The sequence below is a fragment of the Dryobates pubescens genome, chromosome Z (genome assembly GCF_014839835.1).
Source record: "Dryobates pubescens isolate bDryPub1 chromosome Z, bDryPub1.pri, whole genome shotgun sequence".
Classification (NCBI taxonomy): Eukaryota; Metazoa; Chordata; class Aves; order Piciformes; family Picidae; genus Dryobates; species Dryobates pubescens.
Genome location: NC_071657.1, coordinates 125262744 through 125290298, shown reverse-complemented (window position 1 = coordinate 125290298; position 27555 = coordinate 125262744). Strand labels below are relative to the sequence as shown.

Genomic DNA, 27555 nt, shown 5'->3' with positions numbered 1-27555 from the left:
AATGACCATTTTTTCAAAAGAGCTGTAGTGGAAGCTATGAAGGGAGCTCATAAAGAACTAGATATTTAAATAAAGCTCATGTGAGATATTCTGTACTCATTTAAGAGATGAGTACCTTTAATTAACAACATTAATCAACATTAGTATATTACATTAATCAACTCCTAGTATAATTCCTGAGAAGATTAATGAGTATATGGAGAACTTTTTGATGAAGAAAAATCTTTGCATTACAACAAGAAACATTCCACCTGCAAAACCTAGCTCAGTATAAACACTTAGCCCACTGTCTAGACATTTATTTTTGTAATAATTGAATTAAAATGCTGGAACTTTGTCCACTACAGGAAAGCATTTTTAAAAATGAATACTTATGCCAAAAACTGGAAACTTATGAATCCAGAATAATGCCTTTGATAGCCTTACAGATGATGCTGAGACTCTGCACAGTCACAGAATACTACAGATAACAAAGGATCTCAGCTGTCCTTCAGTTTCCTTCTTAAAGGCTGCCCAATCACATTTTCATTGTTTTTAGCCAAGAAACACTGAAGATGACTACCAAACAAAATGTTTTTTAAGCAAAGCAATAGCAGGTGATGAGTGCCAAAAGGCAAAGTGACAAATGCATTGTTTTTTGGTGAAACTGCACATTTGATATCCTGCATAAACCAGACATTTTATGGAGCAAATATATTGATGTACCACAGTTGTCTACCAAGAGGCAAAAATTCACCCAGAAACGTGTCAGGCTGTTATTAATGGGTACACATCCAATATGTAACAGCAACTGTATCTAACTCGCATTTCACTGCAGTCACACCATTTTGAAGAACAGAGGTGTACCTTTCTGTTGTTGGAAATGTTGTTTCATTGACATACTACATTGTCATAGCTTATCACAATACCCTTCTTGGCATCAGCAGAAAGTTGTGAATGAAAGAGCAGTAAGATCATAGTGGGCGCTAACTGTTAGCTTTAGAAGTTTAAGGTAATTTCAAGAGGATGCACATACAGAATACAAAGGGAAATGCATAATTCATCATCTCATGTATTAATGGTTAGTTTTCTTCTTGACTAGAGTCACCTGAAGTTTGACATCCAAAACAGAAGCTTCTGTTGTAAGCTTCTCACTTACATGAACTATTTCATGATTTTATTTCCTTTGTTGTGTGGCAGGAATAGCTTCAAGTGAAGTTTTGAGACGGGAATTATTCTCAAGTAAGAAATGAACCATCTGAAGTTATCCTGGTAAAAGACCAATAATCAACAAGTCCTAAAAACATCAGTTAACTTTGATAATTTAATATGCCATTTATAGTCATCCAAACATCTTATTCAATAGTACTATGTACAAACCCCACCAAAAATAAAAAAACCAGAATTTAAACGTTATCTTTCAAATGTAAAAGTGCAATTAACACAGGCAAAGGTTTTGTAACGATATTACACTTCTGTTAAATTCACAGGCTGCATGGGAACCTCACAGGGACAACTGCTTACACTGAAGTGAAGGAGGATTTGGTTTTCTGGTTTTAATTTTGAGTAAGCCTGCTAGTCGATAAATAAAGTTTTACTTCCACCATAATCATGGTACATACATCCAAAAATGCAGAGCACAATTGTTCTCATAATTTTTAGTTTAACAGACTTTCAGAAACGTTAAGGAGAACAACATTAAGATCCATTAAGTTCAAAAAATCATGAACACCATTAAAACGTTGTATCAAAAGTGTGTGCACCTAAGAGCCATCCTGAATTGCTTTCTGCAGACCTCTGCTAGCTTCCCAAAGATGTTATTTACCCCCAACAGACACTCTTCCCTTACAGCACTGAATGGATTTTCTGGAACAACAAGATTTACATTTATGGTCTTTCATGCAATACATGTTCACAATTTGGAAAAAAAGGGAAGGCCTTCATACATGTCAGCCTTTAGTCTCATCCAGTCCTGAAGTTTCTGCAAAGCTGTTTTTTCTTGCGTTAGTATTTTTGCCGCTTTTTTCAGTTTTTCTTCATTTCGCTCTAAATAACGAATTCCATCTGTCTGCAGCTGATTGAGTTTCTCTTTACGACTTTCATCCAGAGCTATGTCTTCATTCATAAGAGGGTTAAATCTGAAATAAGTATCTGAAGGTAACAGTGCATCCAGCATGGTGTGAACTTCTGTATTAGAAACAAACAAAGGAAACAGTTATATTTACATGAGACAGTCTCTGAACATCAAGTGCTCTGGAGTGACAGTGTCAACACATGCTGCTTTGCTAAGGAAGGGCTTTTGCACCACAGCCTTATCAACAACTCTTCCTTGTTAAAAGATTAGCAAATGACCCTGTAAGCTCTGTTTACTCTGGAAAACCCTCATCCTTTATTCTAAGATAACTTGACTGGTATGACAATTAAGAGGGCTTTGCAGCTATCCAGATTTTTAATTAGATGCACATTCCATTCCTTAACAATGAGAGTGCATTCTGATGAGAATGAATTCAACATGCACATTCCCATTCAAGACACTCATGATTTGTGACACTCACTACTACGCGAAGTAGGTATTACGACAACTGTGTACTCTTCTCTGATCTCAAGGAGTGCAGTAAACAATATATAGGTTTAAGCTTTCTTCTGTTAGCCAGTAATTACATTTTTATACATTACTACAGATTTTGAGTTTAACATTCATTTACTTTTAACTAGTACAATAATGAACTGACTATTTATGTTCCGCTCTTCCTTTTTTCCTCCTTTATAGCCTAATTCCTCCTTTTAGTTCTCTCTCTTCTTCATTGGCTCCCTTAAAACTCCATTTCCATGACTTCTTTCATCTTTCTCTTTTATTTTCATCTTTGCATTCTTACTATAATTCTCCATGCTTTTAAATATCTACTGTTACATAACAATTTTAAAGTGAAAAAAGTAATATGGGTATAACTACAGCAGGAAATTCTCATTAAGATGAAATAATCTTTGCTTGGTCTCTCTTCCTGTAAATTACTGAGCTGTGTTCCTGTTGTCCCACCACAGCCAGTACTTTTGTGCCCTATTTAAGTCTCCCCTTTTTCCTTCATAATGCAACTTCTTATTTGCTCACATATACTCTCTCCTCTCTTTCCACTTCCTCTCCTTCTCTCCTCTTCACAAGTTTCTTGATATTTCAGCTGCAATGAAACTTTTTCTTGCCTTCATAGAAAGTGGACAGCACGTCTGTTCTTCCCCAAATTCCTACTGCCTTTCCATGATTGTGGATAAAATAAAGGCTGACCGAAATCTAGCTTTTTCTTACTAGTGACAGTTTGTTCACAGAGATCATGAAGCAAAGGATCTGGACTGAGAGGATTTCTTGTTCCCTAGCCTTTCACAGCATCAGTTTCCTTTGCTGGGGGGCAGAGCACCTGCATATCAGTATTTTCTCTTTATAGAAACAAAAGAAGTGCAAACTGCTGGTGATAGAGTTCCAGTGTGCTCCCATAAGAGGAACAAAATTGATTTTGGAAAACACATGCTTGGCTCCCCCTGACATCAGTGGTGGATACAGTCTAGTCGTTGAAGAGGAACATATGTAGAAGTGAACAGAACTGAAATACTTTCTGAAGATGATGGAAACCAGTCAGTGTTCTATATTAACTATTAAGCAAATATAAGAAAATTTTTCTATTGAAATAAATTTCTGAGTATGCTTTTATTCTGAAGCACAAGTAAAAACAGATCACTGTGTAAGTCCTGTTGGATTACCACTGTAATTCCCATAAATCTTAAGGTATCTTTTATCTTTAGTATACCTGTCATGAACTTCATGTTAACAGTTGAAAGCTCAAAGAGCTCAAAGAGCTTTCAACTGCAGCAACATAATCAGGATGAAGATTCAGAGAGACAAGGCTAAGAAACACTTTCACATTATCATCTCCAGAAAAGCTCTAATACTGGTACTGGATCGCCAACTATATACAATGAGTTAAAGAGACACATTTGCAGTAGTTTCAGTGGGGCTGGTAGAAAGAAAGGGAAAGACAGAAGGTTGCAAGATTGCTCTCCAAGTTGGAACTATAATTCTGAGTAATGTAAAAAAGCCCTGAAAACAGTAACAATACAAGTATATCTTAAGACACCAACCTTCTGTATCAGTTGCACTGCTGATCACATTTGTGAGCTTGGCTTTCAAACTGGTGTATGTGACATTGGTCTTCCCCTCGCTTTCATATCGGCCAGTGCCCAGCGATATTAGACACTGCAATGGAACATTTGGCCAAAGACACTTGCACTCGTGGACTGCCAGTGCAGAAGGATTATTTAGAAGCAGACCTCCATCCTGTAAATGGAAAATAAATATAAATTTTAGTACTTTGCATAACATAGGGTCAAAAAAGAACTGCAACTATAAGCAGTAATTTACAAAATCAATTAAAGAACCAATTTTCATCTTCTGTGCAATTGTTCTGCTTATCCTATACAGCAGCTGTGCAGCTAGGCTTCCTGAACTTATGGGCACTGCCAGAGCAGCTCTTGGGTCTGTGGCCAGTTCTGTTCCTGTCAGTATGGTGTAGAAGAGGTAGGCTGAAAGAGTAGCATTCACTGGAATATCTGAAGAAGTTATGACTATCTTCTGAAGACCTTTCAGGTAACACAGATATGCATACGGGCAATTTCTTAATGAAAACGTCTGCATCACAAAATGTTTGGTATTATGAGGAGGACATATCCTCTAACACAGTACAAATTACTACCTGTAGATTGTGAAACAAAAGAATTTTAAGAGCTAAACTTGGTCAAAGCTATTTTATAAGCACAGTCATTACCTAAGATGCTATAGCCTAGAGTTAAAGACTTGAGAAATCACATGAATGGTTTAGGTTGGAAGAGCTCATCTGGTCCAAATCTCTGCTCAAGCATGCTGCCTAAGGCCATGTCCAGTCAGGTTCCGTGTATCTCCAAAAATGGAGACTCTCTGGGCAACCTGTTCCAACATCTGACCACCCTGACAGTAAAAACTTTTCTTATGTTCAGATAGAATTTCACATGTTTTCATTAGTGCCATTGCCTTTTGTTCTGTCAGTGGGCATTACTGGGAAGAGTAAGGCTCTCACCTCTTCATTCCCTCCCAGTCTTTATTAGTAAACATGAGGTCACCCCTGTGCCTTCTCCACTGTCTCTCCTGACAGGAGAGATGCTCCAGTCCTTTACTTTGTGGCCCTGCACTGGACTGGCTCCAGTATGCTCATCTCTCTTGTACTGGAGAACTGGATACAGTACTCCAGATGTGGCCTTAGCAGTGCAGAGGAAAGATCACCTCTCTCAGTCTGCTGGTCTTGTTAATGCAACCCAGGATGCTGTTGGCCTTTTTTGCCACAAGGGTGCATTGCTGGCTCATGTTCAGCTTGTCCACCAGGAAGACCCCCAAGGTCACTCTCTGTCAAGCTGCTCTACAACCAGTCAGTCCCCAGTTGGTGCATCAGGTTATTCCTCCCCAGAAGCAAGACTCTGCCTTTCCCTTGAACTTCATGAGAATTCTCCAGCCTGTTGAGGTGGCCCAGCCATCCATTCCTTCCAAGTTTGTACCATCTGTAAACTTCCTGCAAGTGCACTCTGTCCCATCATCCTGGTAACTAATGAAGATACTATTGGGATTGGTATTGGTCTCAGGATTGACCCATGGGGTACACTACTAATGACACACTTCCAATTGGACTTTGTGACACTTATTTCAACCCTCTAGGCCTGGTCATTCAGTTATTTTGCAACCCACCTTGCTAACTACTTATCTAACCCACCCTTAGTCAGCTTGTCTGTAATGTTATGCGAGACATCAAAGGCTCTACTAAAGCTGAGGTAATACCTACTGCTCTTCACTTGTCCACCAAGCTAATCACCTCATGGTAGCATGTTAGCCAGTCATGAATTCTCCTTTTTAAATCCATGTTCACTACTTGTGATCACTTAATTGTCCTTCATGACTTTGGAAATCCTTTCCAGAAGGATTTCCTGCATCACCTCCCAAAGGATTTGGCTGAGATCAACTAGCCTATAGTTCCCCAGAACTTTTGTCTTGCCCTCCCTGAAGACAGGAATGATATTTATGCTCCCAAACCTCTCCCAGTCACCACAATTATTTCAAGATAATCAAGAGTCAGCTTGAAATGCCATCAGCAAGCTCCATCAGCACTCATGGGTGCAACCCATCAGGGCCTATAACTTCAGAGATGTCCAGTTTACCTGCTAACTAACCTGGTTCTCCTCCACTAAAGTGTAAGTTCTCCTTGCACTAGACTTTCCTTCTAGCTTCAGAGGCCTAGTATTCCTGAAAGCTGCTTTTACTGGTAAAGACTGAGGAAAATGCAGCATTAAGCATCTTGCCCCTTTCTATAACATCTGTCACTAGCTCACTTGCCCCATTCAGTAGTGGGTGCATGCTTTCTCTGGTCTTCTTTTTGCTGGTTAAGAACTTGTTAATTTCTTTGTTGTTGCCCTTCAGCTCTCACCACCATGGTCATACCTCCTTCTAAATTCAACTCCAAGACAGCTTTTGCTTTCCTAAGCCCATCTCTGCAAGACTGGGTTCTCCATTGCTTTCACCTTTTGTACATTCCCTGTTTATGTCTGAGTTCAGTTAGGACATTCTCATTCATCTATGCCTGCAACCTTTGCTGGATTTTCTACTTGTTGGCATGATCCTGTTGTGAGTTTGGAGGAAGTGATCACCAAGTATCAGCCAGCTCTCCTGGCCCCTCATCTCTTCAAAGTCACAACCTGACCAGAGCTCTGAGGATGATGAAACCTGCTCTCCTAAAATCCAGGGCTGCAGTCCTGTTTTTTCCCCCTGCTACCTTCTCTTAAATCTTGAACTCTGTAACTTCATCATCTCACAGTCCCTGCAGCCAAGGCTTTCTCTGACTTTCATGTCCTGACCAGTTCTTTCCTCTTCCTAAGCACCAGGTCAGCAAAGCACCTTTCCTTATTTGACTTTGGCATTGGTTGTGCCAGGGAATTGTCATGAATGCACTTGAGAAATCTTCTAGGGTGCTCAAGCTCTTCTGTATTGTCCTTTCATCAGATATCAGCATGATTCTAGTCCCCTCTGAGGACCAAAACCTGGGAACATGATGCTTCTCTAAGTTGTCTGAAGACCAGAATGTAGCCCAAGGCTAACAGGAGGAAAGGCCACTCTTAAAAGTCTGGAAATGAGAAGAAACATCTTTTGCTTTAAGTCAAAAGCACAATTCCTTGTGTCCCACACCTGACCAATCACATTACAAGGACAACTTAAAAAACAGCAACTCTACTCAGGAACAGCTTAGAATAAAGAAAGTGGTTTTCAGTTGATAAACATTTTACAGAAGCCCCTTTTAAGTACAGCTGTGCTAGATAAGTAAAACCAGCATTACTGAGCTGAGGTTTTTTATGACTTGTTTTTTAATTAGGCTTTCATTTCAACCTACAAAAAGCTCTTTGAACTCCTTCTGGATACAGTCTGCTTTGCTCCTAACGCTGCAAAGATGAATGGTCTCTCCGTGCTAACTACCCTTTGCTTATGCTTACATTAGTTTCTACACAGAAAACTAAATACAAGGATGTTTTTGTTTCCCCATGACTCTTACTCTAAAAAGGAAGTAGTTAGAGATCTCCTTAGCCGCTTAGATCCCCACAAGTCCATGGGACTGGATGGGATCCATCCTAGGGTGCTGAGAGAGCTGGCAGATGAGCTGGCCAAGCCCCTCTCCATCATTTTTCAGCAGTCCTGGCTCACTGGAGAGGTCCCAGATGACTGGAAGCTGGCCAATGTGATGCCCATCCACAAGAAGGGCTGGTTGGATGAGCCAGGGAATTACAGGCCTGTCACTTTGACCTCAGTGCCAGGCAAGATTATGGAACAGGTCATCTTGAGTGCAATCACACAGCACTTACAGGATGGCCAAGGGATCAGGCCCAGCCAGCATGGATTTAGGAAGGGCAGGTCCTGCAAGGTAAGGACCTTTAACTAGGAGTTTACTACTTCACTACTTACCTTCATGGGGATAACTTTTTTCTTTAAATCCTAGACTAAAACCAAATAATTTCCACCCATCTTATCAATATAATTTAAGTAAATACGATTGCTTCCCTATGGGAATTTTTAAATGAAAATCTAGGGGTATGCAACACTGGAATATTGTATGTTTTGTAATATTGTCAAATAAAAGATCAAAAGGTAGTGAAATACACATACCAAATATGTACTGGGACAATAGCTAACAGCTTTGATGTGCAGCAATGACATCCATATTTAAACATTCTCCCAGTTTATGTTTATTGAAATGGCAGTAAATACACATTCTTAATAATTTTTAAGATTTCAAAGCCAGATTGGATGGATCCTTGAACAGTCTGGTCTAGTAGGAAGTGTCCCTGCCCATGGCAAGGGGCTTGGGAACAACAGGTCCCTTCCAATCCAAACCACTGTATGATTCTGTAACTTCTAGCATTTATACGAGACCCATGTCAGTTTTGGAAAGTAAGAAATAGGACTCAATAAGGAAGTGCTGCTTTTTCCTCCCCCCTGCTTCTCTCCAAACAGATAATGGTTGATAATGACCCCATCTTGATCAATATTGTACTTCAAACCAGCTTACTCTGTTAAACTGAGATGTTCATCACGTTGCTCTTTTGCTTACAATGGTCTGCTACTGAAGCAGTAAATAATGTTATTAGAGTATTAAAGACTGAATGAAAGACTACAACAAGTTGTTTAAATCTGCAGCTCCAGAAGCCTTAGAATTAAGTCAAAGGCTGAAATTCTTGTGGAAAAATGTCAGGAGTTTTAAAATGAATTTCAATGATTTCAGATGTATGTGAATTCTAAAGAAACTGTAAGCAAAGAATTTTCCAGTTTTAAGATTAACCCTTCTGATCCCAAATAATTCCTTTATATAAAAGTGGGTGTATTGGGTTGGACTGAGCTGGAGTTAATTCTCCTCACAGCATCTTGCTAGTGCTGTGTTTTTGCAGCAGTAGTGGATAACATAGCAGTGTTTTGGCTACTGTTGAACAAGTATCCAGGCTGTGTCCTTTCAACATTTCCCTGCCCCAAGAGTACATTGAGGGGTGGGCAAGATCTTGGGAGGGGACATGGCTGAGCCAGGTGACTCAGACTGGCCACGGAGGTATTCCATACCATATGACATCAGCCCAGGTATAAGAATGAAGTGAAAGAAGGAAGTGTGGGGATTCATCCATGGGGTCTATGCTCTCAAGTAACCACCAAGCTAAGCGAGCCCTGCTTCCTGAGACCGACCATCGTCCTGCTGATGGGCAGTAGAGACTAACATCTCTCTCTCTGCTTTTTGCTTCCATGCAGTCTATTGCTGTTTGCTTATTAGTGTCATTAAAATTGCTCCTATCCTATCACTGGCTTCTGTTGTATTTTTTTTCCCCCCTCTTCCCCTGTCCACTTGAGAGGGGGAGTGATAGAGCGGCTTTGGTGGGCATCTGGCCTTCAGGCCAGGGCCAAACCACCACACTGGGCAAGAAGCCCTCCCCTAGAAATATATTAAGCAAGCAATATAGAAATATGAAAGCCAGACTGAAATTTTACAAAAGTCATCTGAAGAAGTAACATTCTTCTTCATGCTTGTCCTTGAGACACTGCAATATGATTCCCAGTGGTCAACCCTGGAGTTTCATACATAAACTATGCTCAGATCACAGGAATCTTCACTGATCCTTGCTCTAAATTCCTAGGTATTTAGACTGCCAATCTGTTTCTTTTGGAGAGCTACCAGATTTGCTAATTTTCTCCCCTCCGATTCTGTTGAAGTTATTCTATAGTAATGTTACAAAAAGTAATCTGTATTGTTTATAATTTAATAATTAGAAGTGTTTTTATTGTAAGCAGTGAGGTTTTAAAGTATGTTTATAAAAATGTGCTAGCCAAAATGCAAACTAACCATAAGACTGAATGTTGCTAGCAGCATGAAATGTCTTGGTGACTAACAAAAATAGCTTCTTCTATATTAGTTTCTCTGGACTTTCATCTCTTTGAAGTTTCATGCAGTTAAACAACTTGCAGTAAACAAGACCAGTTTATCTGATCTATGATTACAGATATATCTGTTGGCCAAAATCTGAATGTCTCTTTCCAGAAGGAAGTCATTCACTTTATAAGCTTATTCAATTTCCTGGTATGATCTCATCTTTGATCCACCTATCTCTCAATCTCACAATTAAAGTTTTCAGCCAGTATGATGGCAGAATTATCTTCCCAGCAGGCTTCTGCAGGGAAGAATGACAAGCTACAAACAGTAGTCCGGAAGCAAAAAGTTTAAGCCAAACAATTAAATGTATTGATTCAGGCCATGGACTGAAAGAACTTCATGGCTGGGGAACAAACAAAACCAAACACTAGCAAAGTACTTTTTAGAAATACAGCAAAGCGGATAGTTGTGAAGTGTTGTGGAGAAAAATACACCAGTCACTGACAAGTAAGGAAGCTAGGTACAGTAATGAAAAGCTGCACTGAGGACTCTGAAGAATAACTGTGGGGAATTTTCATGTCCCTACTGTTCCCATGAATAAGATTGTATTTACACTATGCTGCATTCTAGAATGATGTAAGCACAGTGATCAGTAGCTGCCAACATTAGCAAACCGTGCTGACAGAATGCAACCTGCAAAGTGTAGGAACGCTGGTGCATTATCTGTGCCCATTTTCAAAATGCTACATTTTATGGAATACATTTGCAGAATATAATTTATAATTGAAAAGCATATATAGCACAGACCCACACCAGCACAGCACATTCTGATCTCCTGAAGCCTTCATATAAACAAAATAATGCACACAAAAAAGAACCTTTATAGCGCATACAATAGCATAAAATCTTATTAAGTGGTATTTTAAAGATCTAGATGCAATTTAAATTCTACAAACTCATGTAGCCTTAAACCTTTTCAATTCCTCAAAGTTCTCTGTTCCTTTTTGACAGACTGGAATCTCTTCAAGTGTTCCTCCTTTCATCTATACTATTAGATGTATTGCTACTGCATGGTACTGTCCTGTACACTCAGAAGAAGAGAGACAATATGAATAGTATATTAGATAAGCTACCAGATCAAAAACATGCACTTGGGCTAAAAGCAAAATAAAACAACCAAACAACCATAAGGGAAAGGGAAGTTCCCTGTGCAACTGTAACTGTTTTGTTGGTTTTTTTAGGGCTTGATGGTCATTAGCTGCAAGTCTAAAGCTGTAGCTAATATTTTTTGCATGTTTTTTGATGGATACAAAATAGTTAGGATAGTCTCATGCATGATTTATCTTCCAGATAGTGTTTTCTTTAAAGCAGGAAAGAGGCACCTTTTGTAGGCATACACTCCAATAAAAGCTCTCTGATGAAGATAGCCTGCTTGCTCATTTCTAAGGATAAAGACCTCATTACACATTATGGAAATGGGGGCAGATTCTGAAGGAAGGTATGTCAGGAAATCTCAAATAAATTGCTCCAGACCACTTGGGAACCTGGTAGCCTAATACCTGCTGCAAATCTTGTCCCATTCAGGTAATTATGGTGAACGTGCACAGATCATCACTGACATATTTAAGTCATTACTTTGGAAACAGTTAAGATATTAAAATAAAAATGTAAGTTTAAACCATACCTTGCCATGGGCAGGTGCTTCTAACAAGTTCAGAATACATTCATAGGTTATCATTACATTTCCTAATTTTGTAGACTCAAATTGTGCCTTGTAATTATTCTGTGTGCCACCCTGTGTGTGCTGCAGTTTCAATTAAGTGATGCTAAACTTTGTAAAGAAAATAATCTAGCACAGGATGAAGGACATCACTTAAAGCCAAGCCTGATACTTGGAAGCTGAGTTTCTTGGCTCCATAGTAACCACTTCACCTCACGGCCTGCGCAGACATGCTTTGCATTTTAGTTCACTTTTACAGACTTGATCTGTTTACTTTCACTGCCGTGAAGAAGTGGAGATGGAATTAGTACAGAACTATCAGAGGCTGGGGCAAGACAGGCTAAGATTCTGACTGGATTTATGGCAAGTATTTTGTGTTTAAAGTCAAATAAAGATGCAGATTAAGGACAAGGCTTATTGCTTCAAATGAGGAGTGTGAAGAGCTGGTGCACTGTAACAAAGGATTACTTCTTAGAAAAAATAAAGTAACTCCAAACCCCATCTGATCTAGTTTCCATTAGTAAAGCAGGCACACCTTGCCAAATCATTCTGTAAAATCACAGAATCACAGAAACATTCAGGCTGGAAAACACCCTTGGGATCTCCAAGTCCAACCGATAACCCTTCTCTACAAGGTTCACCTCTAAACCGCATCCTAATGACCTTTAAACACATCCTGGGCTGGTGACTCAACTGCCTCCCTGGGCAGCACATTTCAATGTCTGACCAGTCTTTCTGTGAACAGATTTTTCCTAATGGTCCAGTCTAAACCTGCCCTGGTGCAGCCTCAGGCTGTTCCCTCTTGTTCTATCACTAATTACCTGTGAGAAGAGACCAGCACAGCCTCTCCACAATGTCCTTTCAGGCAGTTGCAGAGTGATGAGGTCTCCCCTCAGCCTCCTTTTTTTCCAAACTAAACAGCCCCAATTCCTTCAGTTGTTCTTCATCAGATTTATTCCCCAGGCCCTTCCCCGGCTTTATTGCCCTCTTCTACACTTGCTCCAGTACCTCAACATGTCTCTTGTATTGAGGTGCCCAAAACTGAACACAATACTCGAGGTGTAACCTCACCAGAGCCGAATACAGCAGATTTAAGTGGCAGCAAATGTCTTCAGAGCAGAAGATAGGAATGGGGAACAGAGAGAGTTCTTTCACTACCTGTAACATCTATTCATACAAGCAATTTCAAGATTCACATCCCAACCTACTGCTCTCATTGCACTGGGCACCCAGGGTCATTATGAGAATTGTTAGTATGTTCACACTCAAGGCTTTAAGTCTCTTTCAGTCAAGCATCACTGGGCTACCAAATGAAAGGTTTTAATACATGCTTTTTGCAATAATGATCTATACCTTCAGATTAACCTTACAACAAACCAGTCCCTATAGTACACAGCACAAATACATTCTCTTCAATATGAAGGTTATATGACAATCCTCTTCTTTTAAATGTATTTTAAATTGTTTGAAATGTACATTAGTTATAGCTCTTATGAGTAATGGGTCAGTCTGGTCACAGTGCTATGGAGAATGAAACTGCTGAAGAGGAGCTCCCAGCAAGCATTGGAAGTCTTTGTGGTTGCTACCCAAACGATTTTGACCCTATAAACTAGATAATGTTTTATAGACATGAAACAGTACAGAAGTAGAATTGTTTCCTCTACCCTGGTCACACACAACAGATGGTGGTACCAATATTCCTGACAAATCTCTTCCTGAAACAGACAGTGCCCTTGAACAATTCAGTTTAGCTTCATTCTAATAGTTAAATCTGATCCCCTTTACTGCATAAGAGATGAGAAAATATTTTTAATGCTGGTTAGACAATTCTGTATAAAGCATATGACCACCTAGAGGTATTTTTTAATACAAATATTTAATGCAACTAATTTAGAAATAGTCACTCTTGCTTCATAATCATGCTAAAATGCTGTTGGCTCAATTACATACAATTTATTTTGCACTATGCTGATTACCAGAGGCACTAATTGGTGGCAGTTATTAATGCAATCCTCCTGAATTTCTAATAATTTCAGAATGAATTGATTCCCTTACTCAAGGAGAGGCAGAGATGCTCCTTTAAATTCCTGAAACAAACACCTTGTGCTCATTACTCTGTAAGGCTATCTCAAAACTATGATTTTTCTCAATCCACCACAAAATCAAGCATTTGAAAACTGCGGCAAGTAACCGCTCAGGTTGGCACTGACAAAGGGATTCCCCTCAAACTGGGTAACAAAAAAATACAACAGTCTGTACAGCAAATGAAAATGCATTTATACTTATGTTATTGAATGACACTAACATTAGAATTTATACTACTGCTGTCTTTCACAGCTTGAAGAAAATCGGGTGTATTAGTTACATTTGTACTTCTGCTTCAGCTGCAATAAGAGAACACTATAGATATCGCCTTACATGAAGTAAAAACAAACAAAGATTTGAAGCTTACCAAAAAGGTTCCTTTTCAGTACAATGTTTCCCAAACAGTTCTCCTAATTTTTTTGGTAAAAATTAGCAACGCTGTAACATACTGTTTGCATACACACAAATATGCTAAATGCTTCTGACAGCTACCAGTACCAATGATATTATAAGCTAAACAATAATATATTTTACATTGTTTTACCCTACATCAGCCATGCTCGCTCTTGACATTTCTCCAGAATAAATGGCAGGCTAAGGTAGACAGCCAGATGATTACCTTAAATTATTAACTCATCCCAGTGAGTCACTAATTGACAGAAAATAATCAGCTGCTCTGAAGACATTACTGAACTCATGGGTTTATGTCAGGTATGGAAAATGCACTCTTACACCGTGCTGATGAAGATTTGCTAAATATTAGCTTGTATCATAAAAGAAGTAATTATTCTGCAATAAAATGTATTGGCAGGTATTTCATTGAAGACATAACCCGTGCAGCATAGATTTCATTCCATGAATTGTGTAGTGAGCAACACGACACATCACCAAAACAGTTTAACTGTGCTTCCCAAATGACAAAATGCCCATAATATTACAAGTGAGGATCATGGTGTGCAGCCAAAGGAAAACACGTGACCTCTGGTTGAAGCTACACTGGCCCCTAACACATGCCCAAACTCAGATTCTCCATATGATGTTTGCAAAGCACAGGCAAGGCTCAAGGGTACAGCTAATAAATAAATAAAACCACCACCACAACAAAAGACTCCAACACGTGGATTTGAATACAATCCTTCCAGATTTAGATGGCACCAGGGTATTCAAGTCTAGAATATTTGTAGTTTCTGACACCAGTTAACAAAGGAAGACTATAAAAATTCCATTTGCTATGACAGGGTGTATCTGACTAAGGAGAAAGCTCTAGTATTCACACACAATAATCACATCTATATAAAACTTCCACAAGGGAGCAAGAAATCACAGATTCAGAGACATTCCAATCCCAGTTTTAAAGCTGATAAAGACTCAAAACATTTTAATGTCAATAACGTGATTAATGTGATTACACATTGAAAGTAATTTTGTTAATGAACTGACCTATACTTTTAGTTGCCAGTTTATTGAGTAAAATGTCAGGAAATTCAAAGTGCTTTGAGAAAAATACAGGAAGAGTATGAAAACTAGGAGTGATTCATAGTGAATCCAAGTGACTCACTGATAAAAGCTACTCAAAACCTGCTGGCCTTTACTCTCTTTAAAACTGTATAGAATCATAGAATCATAGAATCAATAAGGTTGGAAAAGACCTCAGAGATCATCAAGTCCAACCTGTCACCCAACACCTCAGGACTAACTAAACCATGGCACCAAGTGCCACATCCAATCCCTTTTTGATGAATCTTGTAAACTAGCTTTACAGACAACTTATAAAGCTAAACCCATTGCAGACTCCACAAATTTATTCTTATCTTTCATACTGTGATTTCAGACAGAAAAGGGATTTACCATAAACTCTCTTTATTTCTGAAACTATTCAAGCCAATTGTATTTCTTAATACAAAAATGTATTGTATACATGTTGAATCAAACATTAGATTTCACTGAAATGGAAACACAGCGGGTTCATAACTAAAAGGTTTGGTCTCTATTTCTTAATTTTTTTTTTTTTCAATTTTAATCACTTATTGAAGGTAATTGATGTGAAGGGTTCAGGTTTTGGATATGAACTACCTAATAGTTACATCCACAGTATGGGGGGGGCGGGTAGGGGAAAAGGCAGAAAGAACTGAAGGAAAATGTCAGTATATAAATTTAGGACTCATGAAATAAGCACATGTGTAGAAGAAACAAAAAATACAAGATTGGTTTATCAAAGACAGATAGGAACAAATATTTAGATTAAGAAAATCTGGATTTATAGACCACCTTACATGCCAGACCACTGAAAGTGATAAAGAGACTGCAGTGGAGAAAGAACTGGCTAATGAGATGGGACAGTACTCTATGCACTGAATGGGGAACTCTTTGGCTGGGACTTTTTTCTATCAGAGCTGCTCAACAGTTGGTTTGAAGCTCACCTCTTTATTATTTTCTCCAAAGCATGCAACTACTAAAGGAATCTGTTACTATAAAGTTAGAGGCTTTGCAAATATGAAGGCCTTACTGCAAATACTTAAAGAAAACTCAAATGAGACAACATACAGACGAGGAAAATGCTCATAAACACAAAGCTATGCTCTTCAGGCTAAGTTGGAATCAAACCAACCATGAGAAAGAGTAGAGCACCACCACTGAATGATTTAAACCACCTATATATGAAGTAGTTATTGAAAAGGTAACTGCAATTTTAAGCTGCCCTTTCCTCTTAAAAGGAAATAGCACAGTTAAGACATCATCTGGAATGCAGTATTACAGCCTGATCAAATTCTTCTGAATTTTGCTTCTAACTTAGAAATGCTAGTTATAAATCTTGCATATCATTCAACTTTGGTCATGCCAAACCATACTGAATAGTCTAGGTTCAAGAAAAGATTACTCAAAATGCAGCAGGTGCAAATACAGACTTCTAGGATGATCCAGACAACACAAAATCTATTTTGCAAGACTAAGACTGGCATATTTAGACCAATGAAATAAAAAAGGATATGAGTGCTTTCTAGGTACACATTGGAAGGGTAAACACTGCAAGACTGGAAATTAAAGTAGGGAACAGTACTAGCACAAGAAGAATTTGTACCCATCACCTAGGAATAGATTTAAGAATGAAAACTAAATATTTTCTGATCATGAGAAAAAAGAAATCTTTTCTTGAAATAACCTTTTGTAAGGGTAGCAACAGCAAAGACAGCTTTACATGTTTAGAAACTACAGACTATGATGCACTTGGTGACCGTGACAGAGGACTGAATTTGACCTGAAGGAAATAATTTCATTCTATACCCTCTTACTTTTTTTCTCTCTAGGGAAACATCAGCTGAAATGATTATCAATTCTGTAGCAAAAGATCTAATACACATCTGCAACTAAAAACAGCAGTATAAAGACATCCCCTGTAAAGGAACACTGTAAAGTATCTTTGCAGACACTAACAACTGATTGGAGATCTGCAAAACTAACATTATAGAATAATCCTTTTATTGGAAAAGAAGCCAAGTACAGTTAGCAGGGCTTAGATACTGTGTCCCATTCAACTACTGCATATTGAACTAACTGAGTTTATGCACATTTTGTGACGGGAATAATTTTCACCACATGTACAGTCCTAAGACCACTATCCATGACAAGAGGGCAGTGTCCTAAATTACAACAGCAAAGGCAAATTAGAAGCTGGATGGTAGCAAACAAAGCGTGAAGTCATTGTTCATATTAAGTCCCAGACCCCTACCTATCATACACAAGCTTTCCTTAAGCAAAGAGGTAAAAACCTATCAATAGTCCCACCCACAGTCTTTGACTTTTCACTCTAATGAGTATTGTAAGGCTATTTCCTATGGGAATATGGCCCTATTCAAGTCAGTATTAGACAGATAAACAACCTAGGAAAATAAAAATTTCAAGCTACCAAATAAATTGCTCTTTTTAATCTAGGAAATGATGGCTGATAACACCTGAACTTGAGAGCAGCAACCTAGATTGTCTGTACAGAGATGAATGAGTTCATTCAGCTCACCATTTTTCATTATGCCAGCCTCCTGATTTTGCAAGATTTGTTTTATAGCAAACATTAGCTGGTATACAGTGTCACTGAAAGTACCTGAACTCAGAAGTCTAAGCAAAAATATAGCTACTTGTAATATAGCTCATCTGAGAGTGAGGTGTGTTTGGTTGGGTTTTTTTTGTGTGTGGTTTTTTTCCTAAATAACCACTCCAAAATTACATTAGAAAAGCATAATCCTGAATTATTGGAGATAAAAATGTTTCCAAGTTAAATGCCTAAACAAAATAGACTCTCAATTTCACTTCACTAAACACATCTTGCAGTAACACCTCACTTAGCAAGTTGCTGCAGGGAATCTTATGAGCTCTGCAAAATACCAGAGCAGTTTGACAAAGGCTGGTAAACTGAATCATGCACGCCTACCCTAAGAGCTGCTAACCAAACCTCTAGAATCCAGAGAAGAAAAAGAAATGCACATATCCATGTAGCTAATATGTTCCAGTAGACTTCCTCTTCCTTAAATAGTAGGCGACATTGCCTTGAAGGCTGTAGGAAAATGTGTATGGCAACAAGTAGACAGAGAAACAAAGAAATATTTGTTTCTATCATTGTGAGAACAAGATACACCTACTAAACCACAGTCTGCATAAGCTCTGGTGCATACTGATCACCATGGCATATCCTAAGAATGAAAAGAACTTCAATGTGACCTATATTCTATGTCTTCTTAGAGCCTGGGAAGCACCCTTGAATCTAATTTTAAAAGCTACCGTGTAAAACCAATTAGGGTAGGATCCACTAAGAGAATCACTTTTGAAGGCCTCTCCTGTAACAAGCCACAAAGATGAAATGGCTTTACAGATGTACTGCCTAATAGAAGAAACAGAAAGATTTGAAAAATATGAAGAAACTGTGTAATAGATATGTCTTTTTGTATAATGAAGCTGAGAACTGAAATTTTAGTTGCATGTTATTGTACAACACACATTTTGATTTCTAGGCTGCATTGTCACCATGCTTCCTGTTAATACCTATCTGCCCCCGCTAACGGATTAGCTGCCAATTTAACTGCTTTACTATCTGCTCTTGCTCAAAGAAAATATGATTACTTGAACACTACTATAAGTCAACATCAGTATTTTAATAAATGAAACTGTAATGCAGGAATGAAATCGTGGGAAGCTATCAAGAGAGCAATGATCTAGTCCCCTGTATTAAATTGAGTGCATTTTACTTTGAGAAAAAAAATCTGTGGCTTTGTTAAACCTGCCACCATACATACACACAATTCCTGCTTCTCTTTTAATTAATTCTGTGGTACCATTTTATCCACTGTAAAACTTAGTAAATTAATTATGCATAATGATTTTGTTAAATTGCTCTTTTAAGTAACTGGTAATTTCCTCAGCCTATTTACTCTCTGCTTAAGTGACAGTGAGTATCCCAAATGCATTTCACACAATAGAGAGAAAAAAAAAAGAAAAGGAATCCAAACCCTCCATGGGAAGTAGGGGGAAAAAAATAATAATAAAAAAAAAAAATCACTGATTGTAACAGGACTGGGGAGAGGTTGAGTCCTCAGTGCTTCATAAATAGGTTTTAAAATAAAGAAACTGACATGTGGCAATACAGCTTCTATATTGTAACATCATGACTTGGTCTCTCTCGACTTGCACAGTTCCTGGAGAAGCATGTCACAGGGATTAAATCCCTTTGAATGTTAATGTGTTCCTCTTTTGAACCACAAAGAATATTAATCCTCCTCCCCTCATCTACCAACAGCTGCACTGTTTTTTTCCTACTTAACAGACTGGAACTAGATAGTGTAGCATGATTGACCTGAAAGTAAATATTGCTGGTTTTGAACTGCTTATTTTTTGCTGAAATTTAACAAACCTGGCATCAGTTTACACTAATAACAAGAAGCGTTCAGGCATCCAGAAGCCTCTAAACAATTACACTGGAAGAACTGCAAACAATGTATTAACATTGTTCAAAAAATTCAATGCACTTTAAAATCCCCTCCAATATTTACAGAGACTTGTACAGGAAGTCAGGCTGGAATGCTCCCAAGGAAAGGCCATGGATGTGTGTACACAAATACACATATGTATGTTAATATACAGATTCTGGAAAAGAGAGTTTTATAGCAAACAGCTACAGTTCAGGCACAATTCTAGCATATATGTCTAGAGTCATACACAACATCTTTAGAAATTAATCTCAATCTTACACATAACTCTTACTCAAATACTTCACACAGCTTGTGTAAGGACTCCATTTCAGAAAAAAAGCTAGATAATGTAAGATGAAAATGTGCAGGCTGACCATAAACCAAATCCACTAAATCTCCATTATCAACACATCTGAGGAGTCCTGAGTCAGATCAACTACCAGAATGTTTTTCCTTCAGATTGAATGTACAACTGACTGATAAGCTAATATAAAACCTGGTCTTTATATATAAAAACTTCAAAGCCAGGAAAACAAATCTCATTATATTTACTGTTCTGGATGTTCACAGGCATCTTACAATCATTTGCATCTCTGGGTTGTCTCTATTCTTTGAATTATTTAGAAATATCAACACTGCAGAGCAGGTGATGCATAAATTGGTAAGAAAGTAGCATAGTTTTGTTCACAGAAGAGATTATACTGATTACTAAATGGAAGTTTCCTCTCTCCAAAAAAATCCTCAGAAGTCCATCATCGCTCTCTGACACTGTACTTCAATATCAAAGCATTTGGCATAAATTGTTATTTACAATTTTAAGATTTATGGTACCATCAAGAACAGCTAAAAATATTTCACTTCACTGATTTCTGTAGTTTGCAAGCAGCACAACCTGTTATACAGCTTGCAGGCCTAAAGGGTAAGACAGAAAAGAGCAAGTATTTTCACATATGCTACAAATGTTATTATCACACATAACCTGGATGAGGAACTTAACATGAAAATTACAGTACACTTTCAGAGCAAAACTCTCTCTCATATGCACATGTATTCTTTTCAGTTCATCTTGAATACTTCAATAGAGATTTTCCACTGTGGTACCATTACACCCAAGAACATAAGGGTAACGATGTGCTACATGAATGGAGGCTCTTACTCCCAGCGTTAAAACAAGGTAAAGCAAGGTAGCTTGAATGGGCAGTGGTGAATTTATAATCCACATAGAAATCTGCATGAAAACAGTTACGTAGCATTTGCCATGTAGCACCTTGCTAGCTGGGTGTCCACAAAACCCCAAGCATGTCCCACATAAACCAGGTAATTATGGAAATACAGATGTGGTAAGATAATCTGGGGAAAGAAAAGCATCAAAGTCCTTACAGATGACAATCTTTGGATTCTAAAAGGATTCAGAAGTGTTTAAACATCATGCCTGGGTGGAAGACAGATTTTTAAGTTACATGAAAGTTTAGCAACTAGTTCTACCACAACAAATAGTTTCAGTACTGAAAACATATTCAGTTCCTTATGGCTCAAAAAGGAGAACCACATCCTAGGCCCTTGCACACTAGTAATTAAAATACATCAGAGAAAAGAATGACGACTTTGTGAAGGGGTTGTTAAGATCATATGCAAGGGCATTGTCCAAAGACTGTGGAATAAGGAAAAATGAACTAGACTTTATTCTAGCTCTGTGAAACCAAGAACATTTGATCTGATCTCTGACACTAATCATACATCCTCTAGTCCGGTATATTGGACCTAGAAGTGAACATAGATGACGTGAATAACCACCTACTGCATTTCACACAAGTCTGGCAATTCAGAAATGATGTTAAGACAAATAATTATCTAAGCACTGCATGGAAATTAAACCCCATGCTGTTTATTTAGCTATTCTTCATACAGAGGCACAGACAGATTTTGACGTACTCTCAATTCAAGGAAAGAGGGGGTGGAAAGGTGAGAAGAGGAAAAAAAGTGCTTTACATATCTTAACACTGACCCATTCAAGCAGTTAAGGAGCAGCTTGGAAGAGTTCCAAAGCCTAAAGCAGCTCCCTTTCCAGTTTTGCTTGGCCAGATGGAAGATAAAGGCATTTCAGGATTTCAAGTGGTGCTTAAGACTGCAATGTCTCAGATTTTAGCTTTAAAAAAAAATCCAAACCCTCATTTGTTTATTTCAGGTAGAACTTGATTAAAATATTTTGTGAATAACAAGGTGTAACATAATGGACAAGTTGTGAGGTAAGGAAGGGAGGGGAAAAAAAGACAAAACAGGATAAAGTGGAAAAAACTCAGAATCAGGTATGTAGTTGCACCATTCTGCCCTCCACAGAAACCCTTCCCCTTCCTCCTCTAACTTATATAGAGCTTCTGTACCCTGAACATAATTGTTTCGTGTCATTATAAATGTTAATTCAGAATGTGGAAGTATGCTGTTGCTTTCCAGGTAAAATTCTAGCTGGTTTTCTCTATCAGTGCTTTTGTTTATTATCTCTTAAGCTAATGATTTTTTTTCCACTATTTCACCTTGTACTCCTTTAAAACTTCAGTATTACTCATGCACATGACAATGCACAGTCTTTCCATGGATGCCATGAGAAATTCTGTATGTGATTCAGGTACAACATATTACTTAAAATATGCAGTTATTGCTTGCTAGTAATTAAGGCTAATACCATGACATAAATTAATGTAAGTAGTATAACAGATGCTTTCTTTAAATGTAAATGACAGTATCCTACACTGTCTTTGATGAAGGTCTGTGGTTCAGTCACTCTTTCAAATCTTTTCCACCACAGATCACCATAAGACCTTTTTAAAAATAAATACTGACAGTTTGAAATTACTGTAAAAAGGATTCCTTTAAAGCTCAGAACTGCAGAACAATAAAAGAACACTGGAAAACAGCAACTCAATAGTTTAAAAACTACTGAAGAAATTTGCCTTGCTCTTTACTAATCAGGGTCACCAACAGAACCTATAACACAAAAAAATAGCAATACATTGATAGGACACATTGCTTTATACTCAAGGTATTTTCTTGGGCTGCTGTCCTCTTGAGTTAATCTTACTGCCGTAGCATCTAATATTCTTATTAGCTCAGCACCAGGGTAGAACTTAATAAGCTATCAATGGAAAGACTTAAAAGTAGATCATAAAGTGAAATTATATATTAATAAAGGGAACACTGAAACTCAGAACTTGATTTTTCCACACACTACAGTATTGTTAGTCTTTAAGTCATACCATCTGTTAAGTGCAATAATGCTCAAGGATATACCAGTTGTAAGCATGAAGCCAGATGCAATTTACAACTCTTAAAGTTTCCTTCCAGGCAAGAGAAGAAATGAACAGCAATAGATCTTAAGTCTGTGTTGAGAAGACTAAGATTTTTAAGCCTATGCCCTTTTCTGTTCTTGAAGTGCTACACAAGCTAAAAATACCCTTTCTTATCCCCACCCATCCTAGATTTCCCTTCTGCTAACTTAAAGTTTTTATTCAGAAATTTAGACAACTTTTTGTTTCAGGTAGAATATTGGAAACTATTTACTATAGAAGATTTCAACTCACCTGATGAAGATCATTGCCCAAAACATATTCCTGAAAGTAACCTGGTGCAGCAGATGACGCTCTAATGGCTTGCCACAGTTTGTACTGACAGCCTCCAATATAATGAGACTTAACACCAGGAAAGTGATTGTAGTTTCTAAAAACAAATGCTTTCAGTGGTGTTCCTCTGTTTACAATGGTGCTTACTGCAGCTACCTAAGGAATTGGGAGAAACAAAAATAGTTTTGTGATGATAATAAAAACAATAGTATGAGAATGTCAGCTTCCCACAGTACAAAATTCTATTTATACATTAAATGTGCCTCTGGAATCTTACTTGGTTCATTATTAATTTTTATAATGCCTATCTAAACTTTAGAAAGTGAAAAACCCCAAAACTCCCTAAAGAAAATGCTGGTTTTAACCTGAAATTAATTGTTTCCACTGGTTATTCTGATTCTGCCAATATCTATCCATTGACAATTAAACAAAATCCAGTGCTGTCTACAAGATTTTAAAATGTTTTGCCTCCATATATGAATAGTAGTTCACTTTTAAAAGTCTGTAACCAGCAATTCAACAATGCCACTAAATACAAATGTTACATAGAATACATATACATAGAATACATATACATAGAATAAACCAGGTTGGAAGAGACCTTCAAGATCATCGCATCCAACCCATCAACCAATCCAACACCGCCCAAACAACTAACCCATGGCACCAAGCACCCTGTCAAGTCTTCTCCTAAAAACCTCCAGTGATGGTGACTCCACCACCTCCCCAGGCAGCCCATTCCAATGTGCAATCACTCTTTCTGTATAGAACTTTTTTCTAACATGTTAGGAAAGTCAAATGATTTCTTAGGAAAAAAAGGCAGGAAAAAACCCACAGCCACCAAACAATAAAACCTTGAAGGTTTTTTGTAAGGACACTGAAGTGTCACTAGTTAAAAATCACATATGTAGATCTATATGAAAAGTAGTATTGATATAAATGAAAACATATGACAGCAAAATCTACATCTTACACATGCAACCACGAGGTGAGAACATCTATGGTTAAGGATGATCGTTAGAATGTGCAATAGTGCACCCAGCCTGCCTGGCACTGCCAGAACAATACTCTTCAGCAGCTAAGCAGAGGAGGATGTTTCTGTGAAACGTTACTCAACAGCACCGGCAGCTGATGCTGTGATATCACTGTATTAATTTCCATTCTTCAGCTAAGTTAAATGGTTACATTCACAGTAAGCCCATCCTTATAGAGAACAAGAGTATAATTTCTACACAACAATGCAGATGGAAAATGCATTCATGATTCTTATCTTCCTCACTGTTTTCTTTCCAAAAGGTTGGTTTAGTACTAAGCACTACTGGAAGGAGTAAGTAAAAAAGCTTTGGAAATTTTCACAGAAGGCTCATCACGCTAATGCTTGATATTTTTGGCAATGCCCATATGCACTTTCACTTCATGATGCAGTCAAAGTTGTAAAGTGCTGAGCATCTTCTGGAAAAATCCACTGCGTCATGAATTTAACATCAGCAGAGCAAACAACCACACGTTTTATTTCCATTTTGCTGTGCGCCGTGAAGAGTGCCATCACTGCCAGAACTACAAAGCTACTGCTGGGAATAGCTAGTTTCAACTCTATTTATATTCACGTTTTACCACGGAAGAACATGGAAGGAAGCCAAAGATCCTGGTTCAAAGATAACTTTCAAGTCAATGTAGGATAGCTTCTCTCTCAGAAAGCAACATACCATTCCAGCCTTTTCATGTCCTTGTTTTAGACATGGACTAGGAATGCAGTCAGTCAAACATGTTTCTATCTTTAGAAAAATGTGAATATCTTCCATTTAACAGTAAAGCATTGAATATAGTACTATGACACCAAAACACCTGTTAATTACAGATTGTTCTCAAATATGTGCTATTATATTTCTCTTCTTTCTTCACACCCTATCATTCACCAAAAATAAAATACTTGTGCTTTCTCGTCTTTCACTCTTGTCCTGCTGCTGTATATAACTCCCCTCCAATTAATTGATGTCCTTCATATAATACAGGAAAAGCAGAGATCTCAGGGCCTGTGTATGTGACTGGAGAAAACCTAGTAATCTAGATGAAAGTCAGGAGAAGCCCTGTTCCCTCATGACAATAACACAGACTACAGCGACACGATGGGATCTCCAGGTACTAGAATTCTCATACGAAAAAAGAGACTTTGCACAACTTCAAGTAGCCAACCCAGTGCTTCTCTGGGTATTTGGCATTTAACAAGTCCAAGTGCCGGGTGCTGCACTTTGGCCACGGCAACCCCATGCAGAGCTACAGGCTGGAGTACTCCCAGACAGAGAGGGACCTGGGGGTACTGATTGACAGCCACCTAAACATGAGCCAGCAGTGTGCCCAGGTGGCCAAGAAGGCCAGTGGCATCCTGGCCTGCATTAGGAATAGTGTGGCCAGCAGGAGCAGGGAAGTCATTGTGCCCCTGTACTCTGCATTGGTTAGGCCGCACCTTGAGTACTGTGTCCAGTTCTGGGCCCCTCAGTTTAAGAAGGACATCAAGACACTTGAACATGTCCAGAGAAGGGCAACAAGGCTGGTGAGAGGCCTTGAGCACAAGCCCTATGAGGAGAGGCTGAGGGAGCTGGGATTATTTAGCCTGGAGAAGGCTCAGGGGTGTCCTCATTGCCCTCTACAACCACCTGAAAGGTGGTTGTAGCCAGGAAGGGGTTGGTCTCTTCTCCCAGGCAACCAGCACCAGAACATGGGGACACAGTCTCAAGCTGTGCCAGGGGAGGTTTAGACTCGAAGTGAGGAAAAAGTTCTTCACTGAGCGAGTCATTCGTCATTGGAATGTGCTGCCCAGGGAGATGGTGGAGTCACCGTCCCTGGAAGTGTTCAAGAGGAGACTGGACGCGGCACTTGGTGCCATGGTCTAGTTGTGAGGTCTGTGGTGACAGGTTGGACTCGATGATCCTTGGGGTCTCTTCCAACCTTAGTTATACCGTGATAAGCCTCTTAACATCTCTGAAATATATTCTAACTTGAAGTATTAAATGAAAATGTGAGAAACTGCTCCAGAAGTTTAAGAATCTAATTTTTATCCTTTAAAAACACAGCTTACTTCACATGGAAGCTTGGAGAGCCTATCAATACTCATGCCATTTATCCAGTATTTTTCTATGGAGAGTACTCTTACTGAGAATTCTTGAATGTACTTGTGAAACACACAATTAGTATTTACCTTAGAAACCTATACTTACCTTTGGACATGTGGAATTTCTAGCAGTTTCAATCATAAGATTTGACCCCATTTTTTCTCTAAAAATAAGTGAAAAAAAATGAAAAGTGCTCCATTAGTTCAACATGAACAGAAAAGAAACATTTCCATCATCCTTACTTCTGAGAACATTGCATTTAACAGAAGCAACACTTGGATTTCACTTTAATAATCTGCTTTCTAAGGCTGACTTCTATGGACCAGTATTTCAAACCCTTTTCACTGTCAGAAATAAGTCTGAAGAGTGATTGAGATCTTAATTCAGTAACTCACTTCACCACATACTTATCCCAAAATTATCAGGATTACCCAATGACTTTCCAAGAAGTAATTAAGTTCTTTGCTACATTTAAGAATCAAAAAATCATCGTCTTTATTAAGCAGCTTTACAGCAATAAAAACTAATATAGTGAACTGTTGTAAAAACAAAAGCTAAGGAAGAAAGATGCCATTCTACATTATTTAGAAGTTAAAACTCACAAATTAAATCTTCCATAACAATAATTCAGTATGCACTTAACATTCCTTTTTGAGGTGGAATTTTTTCTTATGCATACATGGTTATAGATTTGACAGTGAAATCCTGCAAATGGAGCCAATTATCAGTAGAAATCTCAGATGCTGGCACAAAATTATTGGCTCATCATTATCTTTCTGTGTTGATTTGCTTGTAATAAAGATATAAAGCTCTACAGAGTGGGTGCTCCATTCTACAGAGTGAGCTTTCATTTAAACCAGCAAGTTTTATTCCTTCACTTGGTCACAGCCTACACAAAGGTAGTGCATCCACCTTATTCTGCAGACAGTTTTCAGCATTGCCACTTTTTAAGGTGATTGCATGTGTCATTAAGAGATCATCTGTGACAGTAAGGAGCAACACTTCCACTGTTAAAAACAACATCTTTAGCAATCTAATAAGATCAGAAGCTAAAGGAACCTTTAAATGCTGTAATAGCAGCAGTCCTCAAGACAGACAGTAAACTATGAAAGTAGGACAATTTACTGTTCAACT

The 27555-nt window shown here is 38.2% G+C and overlaps 1 protein-coding gene across 3 annotated transcripts in view; it reads right to left on the bottom strand.

Annotated features, from left to right (window-relative positions):
• Positions 1–1052: 1052 nt before the first annotated feature.
• The window catches only part of PNPLA8 (patatin like phospholipase domain containing 8), a 40970-nt gene continuing 14467 nt past the window's right edge, over positions 1053–27555 (bottom strand). For all 3 annotated transcript variants that reach the window (XM_054178928.1, XM_054178929.1, XM_009903643.2), the window contains 4 exons: positions 26527–26584; positions 23273–23467; positions 4108–4303; positions 1053–2166 (listed from right to left, as the gene is read on the bottom strand). In XM_054178928.1, the coding sequence (XP_054034903.1) occupies positions 1892–2166; positions 4108–4303; positions 23273–23467; positions 26527–26584 (724 nt within the window). In that variant the 3' untranslated portion in view covers positions 1053–1891. The remainder of the gene's footprint in view (positions 2167–4107; positions 4304–23272; positions 23468–26526; positions 26585–27555) is intronic.